Here is a 16,695-nt window from a genome sequence, read left to right as displayed (position 1 = left end):
CTACTAAGTAGATACCTGTAACCTATGTATGTTTGTTTTGTAATATCTTTCTACATTGATTAAAATGTTCAATAGAAGTTTGAAAAGTAGTAATCTTACTGGATATTCTTGTCTTGTCCTTGACTTTAATGGTAAAACTTCTGACATTTCTCCATTAAGGATAATACTTCATACAGATTCTGTTATAAAATTATTCTGGTTTTCTTCTAGTCATGTTATGGTAAGGTTTTCCATTAGGAATTTTATTTTTTATTTAGTGTATTTGAAGCATTAAGGGTGGTATACTGTCATATACATTAAATTATGTATTTCTTAAAGTTAAACTGGGCTTCCTAGGTGGCACTAGTGGTAAAAAACCTGCCTGCCAATACAGGAAACATAAAAGACATGGGTTTGATCCCTGGGTCAGGAAGGTCCCCTGGAGGGAGGGCATAAACCCACTCCAGTATTCTTTCCTGAAAAAACCTATGTACTGAGGAGCCTAGCAGGCTACAGTCCATGGGGTAACAGAGTTGGACTTGACTGAAGCGACTTCTCACACATGCATGCACAGTGTTAAATTATCTTTACATTACTAGGATAAACTGTACTTGTGTATTGTTAAGACATTGTTAGATTCAGTTTGCTAATATGTTGTTTGGGATATATGCATTTATACTCAAGCAGAGTTTAATATTAATATATACTTTTTATTGAATTTTGAAATCCATATAGAACTTGGAAAGCTTTTGATCTTTTCCTGTGTTTTGATTTAAAAATGTGAATAATTTCTTTCTTGAAGGTTTGATACAGCTTATTCTTAAACCTATCCAGGCCTAATGTCTTTTTTAAATGGTAGATCTTTGAAAATCTTTAAAATTTCTTCCGTTATTATCTGTTTCCATTTTTACCTTTTTCCTAAATTTCAGTAATTGACATTTTACTAGAAAATCTCTGCTTGACTACCTTTTTAAATAAAGTTGTTCATTGTATTTTCTTTTGAATCTTTGTTATGCCTGCAGTTATTTTTCATTACATTTCCAAAGTGATTTGTGTCTTGTCGTTTATTAGTCACACTAGCCAAGTATCAGCCTTTTTTTCTTTGCCTTTTGAAACAGCCAGCATATCAGATCTATGGCTTTTTTTTTTTCCTAGGATTATTTTCTGCTTTCCCTCTTAATTCCTTCTCCTAGTTTTTCATGATCTGTAACAGGATTTCCATGCTTTTTCTCTCATTGCCCTTTCTAGTGGGAAAATTCTTCAGTTTAATTCTTGCAATCCCCACTCCTAACCCCGTCCCACACACAGTTATTTAATTTAATCTTGTTCGTTCTTTTGCTCTTTCTTTTTTTCTTTCTCCCAACACCCCCCCCTTTTTTAAAATAACCTCCTAGTACGTAGTAGGCCTGTTTCTTTGGCACTTAATGTTTGTTGAACTTGGTGAGTTACATTCTTGCTTTTAGTTTTCATGTTTAGTTATTCTTGTTTTGTTCATATTTGTAATTGAAGGGTCTAGATTAAATATATTAATTTTTCTCTAGTTTAAGTAGGAATCCCATTTGTATGCCATTGAATCTAGCTTCTGATTAGAGTCCATCCTCTTGTAATAGAGGAGGAGGAGTGGAACTTGTAGGAAACTTAACCTTCTGAGTTTTTGGACTTTCCTTTCTTCCTGGAATCTCTGAGTAAATTGGGACACTTCCCTGCTTTTCTGAATCCGACTCAGTTTTGTAGCATTCTCACTACATGAAACAGCTTTCTGTTTCATGTATCAAGGTTTTCTGTGTAAGAGTTGCCTTATGATAATCCATGTTAGAATAGTTATTATAGATCTAGTTAATGTTTTAATAGTTTATAATGTTAATTCTCTCACTGCTCCTTGTTATAGTTTTTGCATATTTTCTTGTGTATCTTTGATATGCTTTCAGGATGACTTAATTAAAAAGAACTATTACATTTTTTGATAGTTCATGTTATTAGGTAACTATTTTATAAGTCAATAAATTGGCTTGTTAGGGGCAATTGTTTCTTCACACTGTCCAATAATATCCCAACAAGTGAGGGAGATTGGATTATGCCAGGTGTTAGAACATTATTTATTTTATTCACAGCAGAGCATGGAATGAAGGTGTCAGGCAGATGCTTTCAAGTTTGACATCCTAGCACAACTGGAACACCAGGGTGCGTCATTCCACACCCGCACTCACCACTTCGCCTAACCTCCTCACCAGTTTTTCTCTGCCTTTCCTGCCTGTCAACTCTGAGACACCCAAAACCCAGTTTTCATTCAAAAGGGGAAGGCAGGGAAAATTCCAAGACCCCTCACCTCCTCTCTCACCTTGGTGATTAAATAACCTGTAACAGGGTGGGTAAACTAAATGAGAATTTTTTGATAGGAACTTTAAGAATGACATCTGAATTCAACTCCAGAAAACAGCTCTACCAGGGGACAGTAAAGCCTTAGCAGATGTTCTAAAACTGCTCATAAGAAAGTGCTGGAGAGTGGTCCTCTAGGTATGAGCTCTAAAAGCTCTGGACTCAGTGGGGCTTCGGCTGGTCCAGTCTGGGCCTTCAGAATCAGATGACTTGGGGCTGCCTGGAAAGCACATTGCAGTTGGTCTGTCTCAGTCTTCCATGAGAGTCCTTCAGTTCCATCACAGAATACAGCCCAATGTGTTTTATGGTTAACCCTTCAACAACACAGGTGATTAAGGCCACCCACCCTCTGCACAGTGGAAAATCCCCTTATACTGTCTTTGCAGTTCTGTGTTGGCAGATTCAACTAGCAGCAGATGTTTAGTACTCTAGTACATATTTCTTGAAAATAATCCACATATAAGTGGACCTGAGCAGTTAATATCCATGCTTCCACTGTAGCTTCCTTCAAGATCTTCGGTTTGAGGAAGCATGTGTTTACTCTTCTCACTGTAGAGGAGGTGTGTCACCTGTTGGTTGTTGGGCTACTGGGTTAGGTTTTGGCTGCTGACTGGTGGTGTGCTGAGAGCTCCCACTTTGAGATATGACCACAGACCCTAGCTCAGGTAGTGCCTCCTGATAGTTTAGGTACTCTTTCTGGCCACAGAAAGAGTCCTGTGTCCCATAGGCTATCTCAGCCATCCAGCAAGGTATCAGTGAGGGCTTTGCATACACCCTTGAAAAGAGTGTTAGTGTTTCAGAAGATGTAGCAGATGGGACCCAAAAATCTTGCCCATTAAGGAACAGGGATTCTGGCCTTCAGCTTGAAGTGGGTTTTCAGAGTCACAGATGGTGGCGAGGTTTCATCCTGTGCAGATAGTTGTAGCACTTCTGACTTACAGCTGTAGCAGTCTTGGACCATCCTTCATGAGGACGCAGGGTTTGTACTTGATATCCCAGAGTCTGGATAGTCAGATATCATCTCCTCTTTGAAGTCTTTGGGGGCATGATGCCCCTAGGGATATGAGGTCAATTTCAAGATTTCATTGTGAATCTCATGATTTACTTCTTCACAAAAATTAATAGCAGTACAAACACCAGATTCTTGTCAACCTTAACCAGCACACCATTCACTGAGACTGGCTTCCCTAACCAGTGCTGAACTGCAGCAGTTTACCCTACTCCCCTGCCTCCTCAGCCCAAGTTCCCTGGAGCAGTCCAGGTCATTTCCCTAGTGAATTGGGGGAAGAAACATGGTTATTTAGGGGATCTGTGGTAGTTCTATTAAGTGAAAGTGAAAGTCACTCAGCTGTGTCTGAGTCTTGGCAATCCCATGGACTATACAGCCCATGGAATTCTCCAGGCAAGAATACTGGAGTGGGTAGCCTCTCCCTTCTCCAGGGGATCTTCCCAACGCAGAGATCGAACCCAGGTCTCCCATATTGCAGGCGAACTCTTTACCAGCTGAGCCACAAGGGACATCCAAGAGTACTGGAGTGGTAGCCTAACCCTTCTCCAGGGGATCTTCCTGACACAGGAATTAAACCAGCATCTCCTGCGTTGCAGGTGGATTCTTCACCAACTGAGCTTTCAGGGAAGCCCAGTTTTATTAAATCTCTATTAAATATACAAATTAGTTTGGGAATGTTCGGCAACTCCAGATTCCCTTTTCACAACATGGGATATGACTGGCTTATAAGTTTTTATTTAGATCTCATATATTAAAAAATCAGTAACAACTTAGAAAGAAAATAACCAAGGATATATATCACAGTCTCTGCCACTTTTCTTCCTGTTTAATTAAGCATAAAATATAAAAATTTAAATATCTCAAGAACCAATATAGAAGATACATTTAAAAAAAAAAAAAAAGCTTCTATACAACAGGCAATTTTAACACCAGCTAGATATTTGATGATATTAAGGAATTATTGTTATCTTATTAGATGTGCTAGCAGTATTGTTACATTATTTAAAAAGAGTCCTGATCTTTTAAGCATGAACACTCGTGCTGGGATTTGCCTCAAAGTTAACATAGGACAGAAAGTATATGAGTATGAAACAGAATTGGCCATGAGTTGCTAATTGTTAGAGCTGATAATTATTGGGTTAGCTGTAGTATCTCCTTTTGTATATGTTTGGAATTTTCCATAATAAAAGTAAAGACAAATGTAGTATGTCAAAAGAAAGAAAAGAGTCCTTATAAGAAAAAGTACTCATGAAAAGCAGAGCTGACTACATTTATAGCCACAGGGTAAAAATATTAATACTTCTGAAGATTGTTGATTCTTTTGTTCCCTGACCAGAGTACACTTTGGACCTCAAGCAAAATTATGAAGTAGACTTTGCTTATATTTGTTATTTCCTAGTGTCAACTTCCATCTTAGCTCCATATCAGTTTTCTTTCTGCTTGTTGTAAATGCACGCTTTTCTCCCATTCACCTCTTTACTTCCAAAATTTTAACTTACTTCTTCCTATTGACTCGGATACCTAAAGATGAACCTGTCCCAATTAAAGTGCAAGAGAAGACAACTCGGGATAGAGCTTAGGAAGGTAGAAATTGGGAGTAGTTCTGATGTTTGAGCATTTGGAAAGATTACTGATAAAAATGTGAGAAGTTTGTTGGAATATTGTGGGGAGAAACTTGTAGGAGTCCTATATGAAAAGCACTAACTGTTGATTTTATTTAAAAATTGCCAGTCTGGAGAGAGGGAAAGGTAAAAGCTTTACTAGTACCATTAGCTAGTACTATCCTAATGAAAATAAATAATGCCTAAAATGATCATGTCAAAAAGTAGCAGTATTAGCCTATTATCCAGAAATATAGTTATGATTAAAAGAAACCGCAAATTCAAAGTAGTTATGTACGGATGGAATCATTTGAGAGGGAGTCTGACAGCATGGAACAAAGAACTGCTGTATTTTATTATAAGCAACTTAGTAATACAATGTCTTTTTACAATGTTTATGTTTTATTTTAATAAAAATATTTAAAAAAACAAACTACAGTATTAGTATACTTATTCTAAAGATGCATCAAGGGAAAAAAGCTTATTAATAAAATTAATCTGAATAAAATTAAGACTATGATTTTGAATGTAGTAGGAATCTAGCTTCACCTTCTTCAAATGCATATCCAGTTGTCCCAAATCCATTTTTTGAAAAGGCTGTTCTTTTCTCCTTTGAACTATCTTGCCACTCTTGTTGAAAATCTATTAACCATAAATGGGTTTATTTATGAACTCTCAGTTATATGTCTATCTTTATGCTGGTACCACAGTTTTGATTACTACAGCTTTTTAGTGAGTTTTAAAATTGTGATTCTTCCAGCTTTGTTCTTTTTGAAGATTGTTTGGCTATACTCGATTTACTGTATTTCCCACATGACTTTTAGGATCTGCTTATCAACTTCTACCAAAAAGGATGGGGGAAACTGAGATTTTAATAGGGACTGCATTAAACCTATCGATCAATTTGAGGACTATTGCCATCTTAACAATATTAAGTCTTCTAATCCATAAAATTTGATATCTTTTTATTTGTCTTTAATTCTTTCAGTGATATAGTTTCACTGTAAAATCTTGCACTTCTTTTGTTATGCTTGTTTCTAATGATTTTATTGATTTAATGCTATTGTAAAAGGAATGGTTTTGTTAGTTTCATTTTCAGAGTTCATTGCTAGTGTATAGAAGTACAAATGATTTTTGTGCTTTTTTGCAACCTTACTGAACTCATTTGTTAGTTCTAATAAGTTTTTTGTATATATTCCTTAAGATTTTCTGTATATGAGGTCATATCATCGGCAAAAAGGGAAAGTTTCATTCATTTTTTATCTGGTTGACTTTTTCTTTTTGTTGCCTAGCTTTTTGTTGGCTAGACCCTTCAGAACAATGTTGAGTAGAAATGATAGGAGTAGACATCCTTGCCTTGTTCCTGATCTGTGGCAAACCATTCAGTCTTTCATCATTAAGTATGGTGTTAGCTATGGGTTTTTTGTAGATGCCCTTGATCAAATGAAAATTTCCTTCTGTTTCTAGTCGAATTTTTTTTTTTATCATGAAAAGGTATTTGATTTTGTCAAATGCTTTTTCTGTGCTTATTGAGATACCACGTGGTTTTGTTCTATTAATACAGTGTATAGCATTGATTATCATATGTTGATGAGCTACACTGTACTCCTGGGATAAATTCTGCTAGGTCATTGTGTACAATCCTTTTCATATGTTGCTGGATTCAGTTTGCTAGTATTTTATTAAAAATTATTGCATCTGTGCTTATAGATGATATTGGCTGTAGCTTTCTTGTGATGTCTTTGGATTTAGTTTCAAGATCTCACAGAATAGTTGGAAAGTGTTCCTTCCTCTTCTACATTTTTTTTCAAGTTTGTGAAGTAATGATTTTAGTTCTTTAATGTTTAATAAAATTCAATAGTCAAGTCATCTGATTCTGGGCTTGTTGGAATGAAATTTCTTGATTACCTAATCCAATCTTTTTATTTTTTTATTGGTTTCTTACAATTTTGTGTTTCTTCTTGGGTAATTTTTTAAAATATGAAAAATAAAAAGAAAGTATAAACTTCTAAGTATGTATTAGATAGTCTGATAAAGCCCCAAATTGCATGTAAAAACCTGTCCTGTTGCTACTTCATGGGAAGTCAATTTGAAATTTATACTGTTTAACAGTTCAGTTTTTCTAATGTGTTTTTCAAGAATGTTTATTGTTAATGTATTTTTATTCGATTTGTTTTAAAATCATATTTCATAATAGCTTGGAATTTAAGGTTTGCTTCTTTTTTTTATCTCAGCAGCAATGCAGCAAGTGTTGGATAACCTTACGGGGCTGCCCTCGTCTACGGGAGCAGAAGAAATAGACCTAATTTTCCTCAAGGGGATTATGGAGAATCCTATTGTGAAATCACTTGCTAAGGTATATTGATTTATTCATAAGATAATTAAATTCTTTTTAAGTTGTTTTTACAGAGGTCTTTTCAGATTAGTGTTTTAAAACCTAAGTGAGTATAACTTAGGCTTAGTTAGCAAATGATAGCAGTTAACAACTAATGAAATCTTAAACTTTACACAAAAATCATGCTATTTTGCCTTCTCTGTTGACTTTAAAGTTTTAGGGAAGCAATAACTGAACAGTTGTATTATAATGGAAGTCTGTGAAAAAGAATCTGATTTTGTCTCCATTTTCAACAACAGCAAGGTACTGATTTTCTTCTTTTATGTTAGACCATATACCTGTTTTTCAATTTAGTTCTTGACTTCCTATAACTAGTTCTTTTTGAAGTTTTTTTTTATAACCTGATGTTTTTAGTCTATTTCCATAATCAGCTCTGCAGTAATCTTTTTTACTCATCCAAAAATATAGTTTTACAACCATTTTTTGTCCAGTTTTATTTCAATTACGGTATTTCCCACAGTAATTTTTATAAATGTCACTAAAACTGAGTGTATTAACTGTTTTACAACACTGCTCTCCCATTCTTCAGATGATTTCTTGCTTTTAAGAACCTATGCCATACACTTGACCTTTTCTTTCCTTTATTTTTTTAATAAGATATTGAATATAGTTCCTTTTGCTATTCAGTAGAATCTTATTATGTCTCTGACCTTTTCTTCATGTAACCATCTTGTCATTCGTGGAGTGTTGATTTTTATCCTCTCCTGAGATCATTTTTTGTAGCATAGTCTATCACTTGTTTTCTTCTAAGACTTCTGAAAAATCATACTTTTTCCTAAGTGTTCTAATAGAGTGAGTTAGTAATGCAGTTCTTAGTTTTATTCGTAAATGTAATCATTCTAAGGTCACATGGTCTGAAGGCTTTGGTTCCTAAGTAGAAAACTAATCCACTTAGAGATCACCCAACTAGAATTTTTATTTTAGTCATGTTTGACTGCAGTCTTTGCAAAATTTATTAGGTATTCCTTTAATAATAATATATAGGATATAATTTACCTTCATATTTAAGCTTCTTCTTGCAAATATCAATCACTATGCTGTGTTGAGATAAATAGCTTCAGTGTCTTAGAAATAAGTAAGTTAAGTATTAGTTGCTCAGTCGTGCCTGACTCTGCAACCCCATGGACTGCAGCCCACCAGGCTCCTCTGTCCATGAGATTTTCCAGGCAAGGATACTGGAGTAGTTTGCCATTTCCTTCTCCAAGGAATCTTCCCAACCCAGGGATCAAACCCAGGTCTCCTGCACTGCAGGTAGATTCTTTACTGACTGAGCTACAAGGGAAGCCCTAGAAATAAGGAAGGGCTGTTTAAGCCTATTAGTTAAATGGCTCACTCTGAGCTCTTACTGCCACTTTAAAAGTAGTGTTTTATTCCTCCCTTAATGTCATACCTACATTATTGTTGGTTGTCAGTTTTTTCCCTCAGTGTACCTCTTACACCCCATCCTCATGTTTATTTAATTTAAAGTTTTTAGATATAGATCTAGAAACTCAATTATATTATGCAAGACATCTTATAATGTGCTTATTGTTTATAAGAGTTTTTAAAAATTGCTATTTCATCTCTGCAAAAACATTATAAATTGAAAACTAGGATTTAAAATAGAAAAATTATTTGCCTAAGGTCACTTATCTAGAAAATGACAGAAATACTTAGGCAAGGTCTTGTTTCTTCAAATTCTTTTCTCTTTCTTCTACAGAGCATGTTGGTGTCTCTCTGTGTATATTCTTAAGAATTTCTGTGCATAAAAAAAGTACTGATTTTTGTGTCATTGATGTTGACCTTACTGAAGATCTTTTTGTTCACTATTCTCAGCAATTGAAATGGCTGCATGACTTTTGAGCAGCTGAAATGCTATTGTGATCTTTTGATGATAAAATTGAAATAGAAAAAAAAAGAATCACTCAGTAGTAAACAACATTCAAGCAGTTTCTCAATAAATAGAAGCAGTGGTAGGTGAATATTCCTACATTGAAGGTAAAGATATCCCAGAAGGAAGAAAGGACTTCTGCTTCCAAGAAAGAGATGTGAAGTCACAGCAGGCCAAAATTCCCAGTACCAGTAGGGAGAAAGATGGACTAACTGCTGAAGAAACAGTGAGGGTACATTCCTACACTTGTGGAGAGGCAAGAACATGTGACTAATAATCATGAGAAGAACAAAAGAAACAGTCTTATAAATAATCCTTTTAAAAGTTTATATACAAAGATTTTTAAGTAACATTTTTAATAAAGGAAGGGAAAATAAAGACATTTAAAATATTACTGGAAAATAAGAGTCAAAAATAATCAAATGGTTATTTGAGAACTCAAAAATACAATATCTGATTAACAGCTCATTTGATGGGTTTAGTAGAAGACTAAACACAGCAAACAAGAAGACTAACAAATTTGAAGACAGGTCAATTCGAAACATCTAAACTGAAATTCATAGGAAAGTACATATAGAAAAGACAGTACGTGAGACATACTTAAAAGGTCAAATACACATGTAGTTAATATCCCAGAAAAAGGGGGCAGGGGATGGGGCAGAAGAAATAGTGCAAGACACAATGGTCAAGAATTTTTAAAACTAATGAACAACATCAACTGAGAAATTCAAGAAGCTAAACAAACCCCCCCTGGCAGGGAAAATGAAAAACATTTCTTTGAATATCACAGTCAGACTCCTGAAAATCAAAGATGAAGTAAAATTTGTAAAGTCCCTGAAGAAGAAAGACACATTACCTTTAAGGACAGCAGTAAGACTAATAGTTAACTATAAAACAGGAACTATGAAAGTCATAACAGAGTGGATTGAGATCATTAAGGTGCACAAAGAAAAACACTGCCAACCTCAAATTCCCTCTTCAGCAAAAACAACCTTCAGAAATAAAAGCAAAATAAAGGTTTTCTTTTTAGACAAAGTCTGAGTAAAATTATCTCCATTGACTCAGCAAGAAATGCATAAGGAAGTTCTTCAGGCAGAAAGAATGACAATGGAAAAGGAGTAAATATAAAATAACCTGATTTTTAGGATGAAGTAATGGTAATGTCTTGTGGCATTGATAGCATGTATATAAATGAAATATTTGAAGATGATAGACCAAAACGAAGGAGAGACTTTGTGATTCAGACAGTTATAAGACGCTTTTATAAGATCAAGGAAGTGGTCAAAGTAATATCTTAAGGTTGTATAAAAAGGTTAGGGATGCATATTGAGATCTTTGAGGTAGCCACAAAAGTAAAATTATAACAATGAACAAATTCCACCCAAACCTTAAGGGTGAGAAAATAGACTTGAATTACCTTCACTCCAGAAACAACTAGCAAAAAGGGTGGAAGGGAGTGACCGTCTTCAGATACAGGACAACAAGCAGCACAGGACTGGGATGCCTGAGAGAAGGGAGAGAAGTGAGGTGAGCATTATGAAACTATCTCAGGCCCATTGCCATGCCTGGTGCAGAGAGAAGTATAACAGCCCAGCAGTCTTAATAGAGCTCAGGACTTGGGGAGAAGGAGGTGACTGGACCTTGTATGGCAGAGTATTGGGGAAGAGGAAGCTAACCCAGACCAGCCCTGGAGATCTGTTCAGGGATGCCTTCAAATCTCTGGCTGAGTCCTGACCTGTACATATGTGAGGCATGCCTCTAGTGTCCAAGGAAAGAGCCACTGGAAAGCACAGTAGGCCAGGTAATTTCCAGGGCTCAAAAGGGATGGGGGATAGTTTAGTTTGCATTCCCACCAGCCTGAGTTGAAAAGTCCTCATAATATGCAGGACATTGGGCAGAGTTCACACTAAGTTTCTTATAACAAATCTAGGAAACTAGTTACAGACTACAGCAAAATCAAACTAAAAATTAATAATAAAGTTATTCCCCAAATTCCCAAATACATCAAAGGACATTCTTCTAAATAGCCATGGATCAAAGGAGAATCACAAACATAAAAAATATTTTGAACTGGATAATGTGAAAATATATAACAGAACTTTGGGGGTGCAGCAAAGCAATGCTTAGAGGGAAACGCCTGTATTAGAAAAGAACAAAGTTTAAATCAATGATTATATGTATACCTTGAGAAAATAGAAAACGAACAAATTAAAATATGCAGAAAGCAAATAATAAAGATGAGTGAACATAAAAAGATGAAAAAATCAATATAACTTTGACTATATTAATAAAATTGGTAAACCTCTAGTTAGACACAAGTTATCATTATCAGAAATGAAAGAGAGGACATTGCTGCAAATCCAGCAGACATTGCAAGAATAATAAATATTATGAACAACTTTGTGGCAATAAATATGATAACTAGAGGAAGCTCATTTCTTGAAAGACACAAGTGACTAAAGTCTACAGAAGAGTGGATGCCCTGTGTCTGTTTTTTTATGATTGAATATTTGCTATTTAAAACCCGAAGCTTCAGCCTGGATGACTTCAAAAGAAAATTCCATCTAAAACATTTAAGGAAGAAATAATACCAATTTTACATTATTTATTCTAGAAAAAAGAAAGGAAAAACACTTCCAATTTTGTTTTACTAGTCTTGGCGTTACCCTGATATCAAAACCAGCTAAAAAGAGTTCAATTAAAGAAAACTGCAGAATAGTATCCTTAGTGAATGTAGACTAAAAGTTCTTAAGAAAATATTAGCAAATTAAATCTAGCAACTTACAGAAAGGGTAATACCTCATTACCAAGTGACTTTTGTCTTAAAAACAAGAGCTTCCTTCACATTTGAAAATTAATAAATGTCACCATTTTAATGATATGATAAGAAAAATCATATGATTATATTCATAGTTGCAGGAAAAGCGTTTTGTGAATTGAACATCCATTCCTCATAACAACTCAACAGACTTAGAAGTAAATTGCCTCAGCCTCATGAAGGGCATCTATTTAATTAAAGCCCATGGTTAACATCGTCCTTCATAGTGGAAGATAGTGCCTTCTTTCTAAGATCACTTCTGTTCAACTTTTATCACTTCTGTTCAGCTTGGTACTATGAGTCTTCGCTAGTGCAAAAAGACAAGAAAAAAAAAAGGGTATACTGATTGAAGAAGAAAAAATTAACTGTCATCATTTAAGGATGATATGACCATCTATGTCAAAAATCCTAAGAATCTACAAGAAGGGGGTTTTAAAAAAAGCCCTGTAGAACTAATAAATGAATTTAGCAGGAACACAAGATAAAAAAACCACTCTATGTAAATCACTTGTATTTTTATATGGTAGCAATGAACAAATTGGAAATAGTAATTTAATGTAATAGGAATAAATTTTTTTAAATATGTGTAAGACCTATAAACTGGAAACTAAAAGACATTGCTTAAAGGTATACATGTATACTTACACAAATAAAGGAATTGGAAGACTCAATAATCTTATAATGTTAATTCTTTGCAAACTGTAGTTTCAGTATAATCCCAGCCAAAATTTCTACTGTGGATACTGAAATTTATAACAGGCCGAGACCAAACAATTTGGAAAAGTACAAAATTTGATGCCTTCCACAACCTGGAAGGATTTCAAGGATTATTGTGACCCTGTGCATAAAGACAATGTAGTATCAATGTATAGATCAGCAGCACAGAATAGAGTCCAAAAAGAGACTACCACATGTGTAGCCAACTGACTTTTTGCACCATGATAATTCAGTGAAGAAATAACAGTCTTTTCAATAAATGTCACTGAAACAGTTGAATATTCATATGTAAAAAAACACCTTTTCCCCCCACTCTGTATCCTAAAATTAGCTAAAAATAGATCACAGCTTTAAAAGTAAGAGCGAAGACTAAAAAATTCTAAAAGAACACATAAGGAAAAAAATCTTTGTGACTTTAGATTCTTAGATAAGACATAAAAAGCATGAGGCATAATGAAAACTTTGATTAATTAGATTTCCCCTGAAAAAGACACCATTAAGAAAAATAAGGGGCACTACAGACTAGAAGAAAATATTTGCAGAACATATATCCTAAAAAGAAAGCTGCTCATTTTTCCCTGGTATGGTACCAGTAATGCAAAATGGTACAACTACTTTGGAAAATAGACTGGCAATTTCTTACAAAGCTAAGCATTGTGTTACCACATAATCCAGTGATTGTGTTCCTTGACATTTACCCAAGTGAACTGTTAGTGTCCACACAGAAACCTACACGTGAATGTTTGTAATGGCTTTATTCATAAGTGACAAAACTTGGAAGCAACCAAGATGCCCTTCAGTAGGTGTGTGGATAAACAAAGTGCGGTACATCCATACAATGGAATATTACTCAGGAATAAAAATAAATGAATTACAAAGCCATGAAGTAACCTTAAATGCTTTTTACTAGGTAAAAGAAGCCAGTCTGAAAGGCTATACACTGTATGATTCCAATCATATGACATTCTGTAAAAAGCAAAACCTATAGAGACAGTACCAAAAAAAGTCAGTACTTGCCAGAATTTGGGGGATACAAAGGAGGGGTGGATTGGTGGCGCGCAGGACATTTTTAGGGCAGTGAAGCTATTCTGTATGATACTATTAAGGTGTATCAGTGACTTTATGCATTTGTCAAAACCGTTGGAATTGTACAAGAATCATAATAAATAAACTATAAGCTTTAATTAATAATGGTATATCAGTACTGACTCATTTATTAAAGCATTTACCATGTTGATACCAGATGTGAATAAAGGAAACTAGGGATAAGAGAGCAGATATATGGGAATTCTCTGTGTTTTCTGCTAAATTTTTCAATAAATTTTAAACCTTATTAGCTAACGTCCATAGTGTACTTTAGGGTTCAATCTTTCTGTTGTACATTCTATGGGTTTTGACAGATGTATAATAACATGTAATATCTTTTTCTGGTTTTGGTGTTAGAGTAATGCTGGCCTTTATAGATTGAGTTAGGAAGTGTTTCCTTTGCCTTCTGTAAGAGACTTAAAAAATGGTATAATTTCTTTAAATATTTGGTAGAATTTACCAGTGAACACATCTGGACCTGGTGATTTTGGAAGGTTATTATTATTAATTTAATTTCTTTAACAGATATAGGGCTACTCAGATTATCCATATCTCCTTTTGTGAGTTTGGTGAATTATGTTTTTCAAGGAATTGTTCCATTTTACTTAGGTCATCAAATTTATGTGCATGGATTGTCCAACCATTCCTTTATTATACATGACATTAGTAGTAATGGGCTCTTTCATTTCTGATATTAGTAAATTCATATCTTCTCTTTTTTCTTAGTTAAGCTGGTAAGAAGTTTATCAATTCACTTTTTTCAAAGAACCTGCTTTTGGTTTCTTTGATTTTGTGTTTTCAATTTCATTTATTTCTGCTCAATGCTTTATTATTTCTTTTATTTAGTTTGTATTTAATTTGATCTTTTGAGTTTCCTAAGGTGGAAGTTTTTAGATTATTTATTTTAGATCTTTATTCTTTTCTAAATATGCATCCAGTGCTATAAGTTTCCCTTTAAATACGGCTTTCACTGCAGCCCATACATTTTATAAGTTGTATTTTCATTTTCATTCAGTTCAGATTTTTTTTTTTAATTTTTCTTGAGATTTCATCTTTGCCCCATGTCTTATTTAGAAGTGTGTTGATAGGTCTCCAACAAATGTAGGTGGAATTTTTATTATACTTTATATGCTCTTTATTCTTATAAACTTGTTCAGGTGTGTTTTATGGCCCATGCTGTGTTCTATCTTGGTGAAAGTTCCATGTGAACTTGAGAAGAATGTGCACTCTGCTGTTCGATGAAATTGATTCATGTTTTTGTTCAGTTCAACTCTGTCCTTACTTATTTTCTGCCTGCTTGATCTTAGAGGAGTATTAGTCCAGCTACAATAGTGGACTAATCTGTTTCATATTGAAGTTCTATCACATTTTGCTTCACATATTTTGATGCTCTACTGATAGGAGCTTTTACATTATGGATTGTTGTGTCCTTATTATTATGTAATGTCTGTTCCTAAAGGAAATTAGTCCTAAATATTCATTGGAAGGACTGATGCTGAAGCTCCAATACTTTGGCCACCTGATGCAGAGAACTGACTCACTGGAAAAGACCCTGATTCTGGGAAGGACTGAAGGCAGGAGGAAAAGGGGACAACAGAGGATGAGATGGTTGGATGGCATCATCAATTTGATGGACATGAGTTTGAGCAAGCTACGAGACTGGTGATGGGCAGGGAAGCCTGGTGTGCTACAAAGGGTCACAAAGAGTCAGACACAACTGAGAGATTGAACTGAACGGAATGTTTGTTCCTGATCATTTTCCTTGTTCTGAAGACTGTCTAAAAATTAATATCCAGCTTTCTTTTGATTAATGTTAGCACGGTATATCCTTCCCATTATTTTACTTTTAATCTACCTGTGCTTGTTGAGTTGCTAAGTTGTGTCCAACTCTTTGTGACCCCATGGACTATAGCGCTCCAGGCTTCCCTATTCTTCACTGTCTCCCAGAGTTTGCTCAGACTCATGTCTATTGAGTTGGTGGTGCCATCCAACCATCTCAACCTCCATCATCCCCTTCTCTTCCTGCCCTTGGTCTTTCCCAGCATCAGAGTCTGTTCCATTGAGTCAGCTCTTCCCATCAGGTGGCTAAAGTATTAGAACTTCATAATCAGTTCTTTAATGAATATTCGGGATTGATTCCTTTAGCATTGACTGGTTTAATCTCCTTGCAGTCCAAGGGACTCTCAAGAGTCTTCTCCAGCACCACATTTCAAAAGCATCAGTTCTTTGGTGCTCAGCCTTCTTTATGATCCAACTCTCACATCCGTACATGACTACTGGAAAAACCATAGCTTTGACTACATGGACCTTTGTCATCAAAGTGATGTTTTGGTCTAGGTTTTCTTCCAAGGAATGAGTGTCTTTTAATATCATGGCTACAGTCACGTTTGCAGTGATTTTGAAGCCCAAGAAAGTAAAATCTGCCACTCTTTTCATTTTTTCCCCATCTATCTGCCATGAAGTGATGGGACTAGATGTCATGATCTTCATTTTTTGAATAGTGAGTTATAAACCAGCTTTTTCACTCTCCTCTTTTACCTTTATCAAGAGGCTGTCTAGTTCCTCCTCACTTTCTGCCATTAGGTAGTATCATCTGAATATCTGAGGTTGTTGCTATTTCTCCTGGCAATCTGATTCCAGCTTGTGATTCATCCAGCGCAGTATTTCTCATGATGTACTCTGCATAGAAGTTAAATAAGCAGGGTGACAATATACAGCCTTGACATACTCCTTTCTCAATTTTGAACTGCTCCTTTGTTCTGTGTCCAGTTCTAACTGTTGCTTCTTGACCTGCATACAGGTTTTTCAGGAGGCAGGTAAAGTCATCTGGTATTCATCTCTGTT

At 35.1% G+C, this 16,695-nt stretch overlaps 1 protein-coding gene and 1 pseudogene across 7 annotated transcripts in view; one reads left to right on the top strand and one right to left on the bottom strand.

The window, feature by feature from the left end:
- The window catches only part of PALS2 (protein associated with LIN7 2, MAGUK p55 family member), a 121,149-nt gene that overhangs the window by 48,578 nt on the left and 55,876 nt on the right, over positions 1-16,695 (top strand). For 4 of the 7 annotated variants that reach the window (XM_065939001.1, XM_065938999.1, XM_065939005.1 and 1 more), the window contains exon 2: positions 7,203-7,321. In XM_065939001.1, coding sequence (XP_065795073.1) covers positions 7,205-7,321 — 117 coding nt within the window. In that variant the 5' untranslated portion in view covers positions 7,203-7,204. Of the gene's footprint in view, positions 1-7,199; positions 7,322-16,695 lie in introns of all 7 variants that reach the window. The other 3 variants (XM_065939003.1, XM_065939000.1, XM_065939004.1) reach the window with 1 other exon arrangement.
- On the bottom strand, positions 2,948-3,492 carry LOC136170322 (protein C1orf43 homolog pseudogene; annotated as a pseudogene).

The sequence above is a fragment of the Muntiacus reevesi genome, chromosome 6, assembly GCF_963930625.1.
Source record: "Muntiacus reevesi chromosome 6, mMunRee1.1, whole genome shotgun sequence".
NCBI lineage: Eukaryota > Metazoa > Chordata > Mammalia > Artiodactyla > Cervidae > Muntiacus > Muntiacus reevesi.
This window is presented reverse-complemented; position numbering and strand designations above follow the sequence as displayed.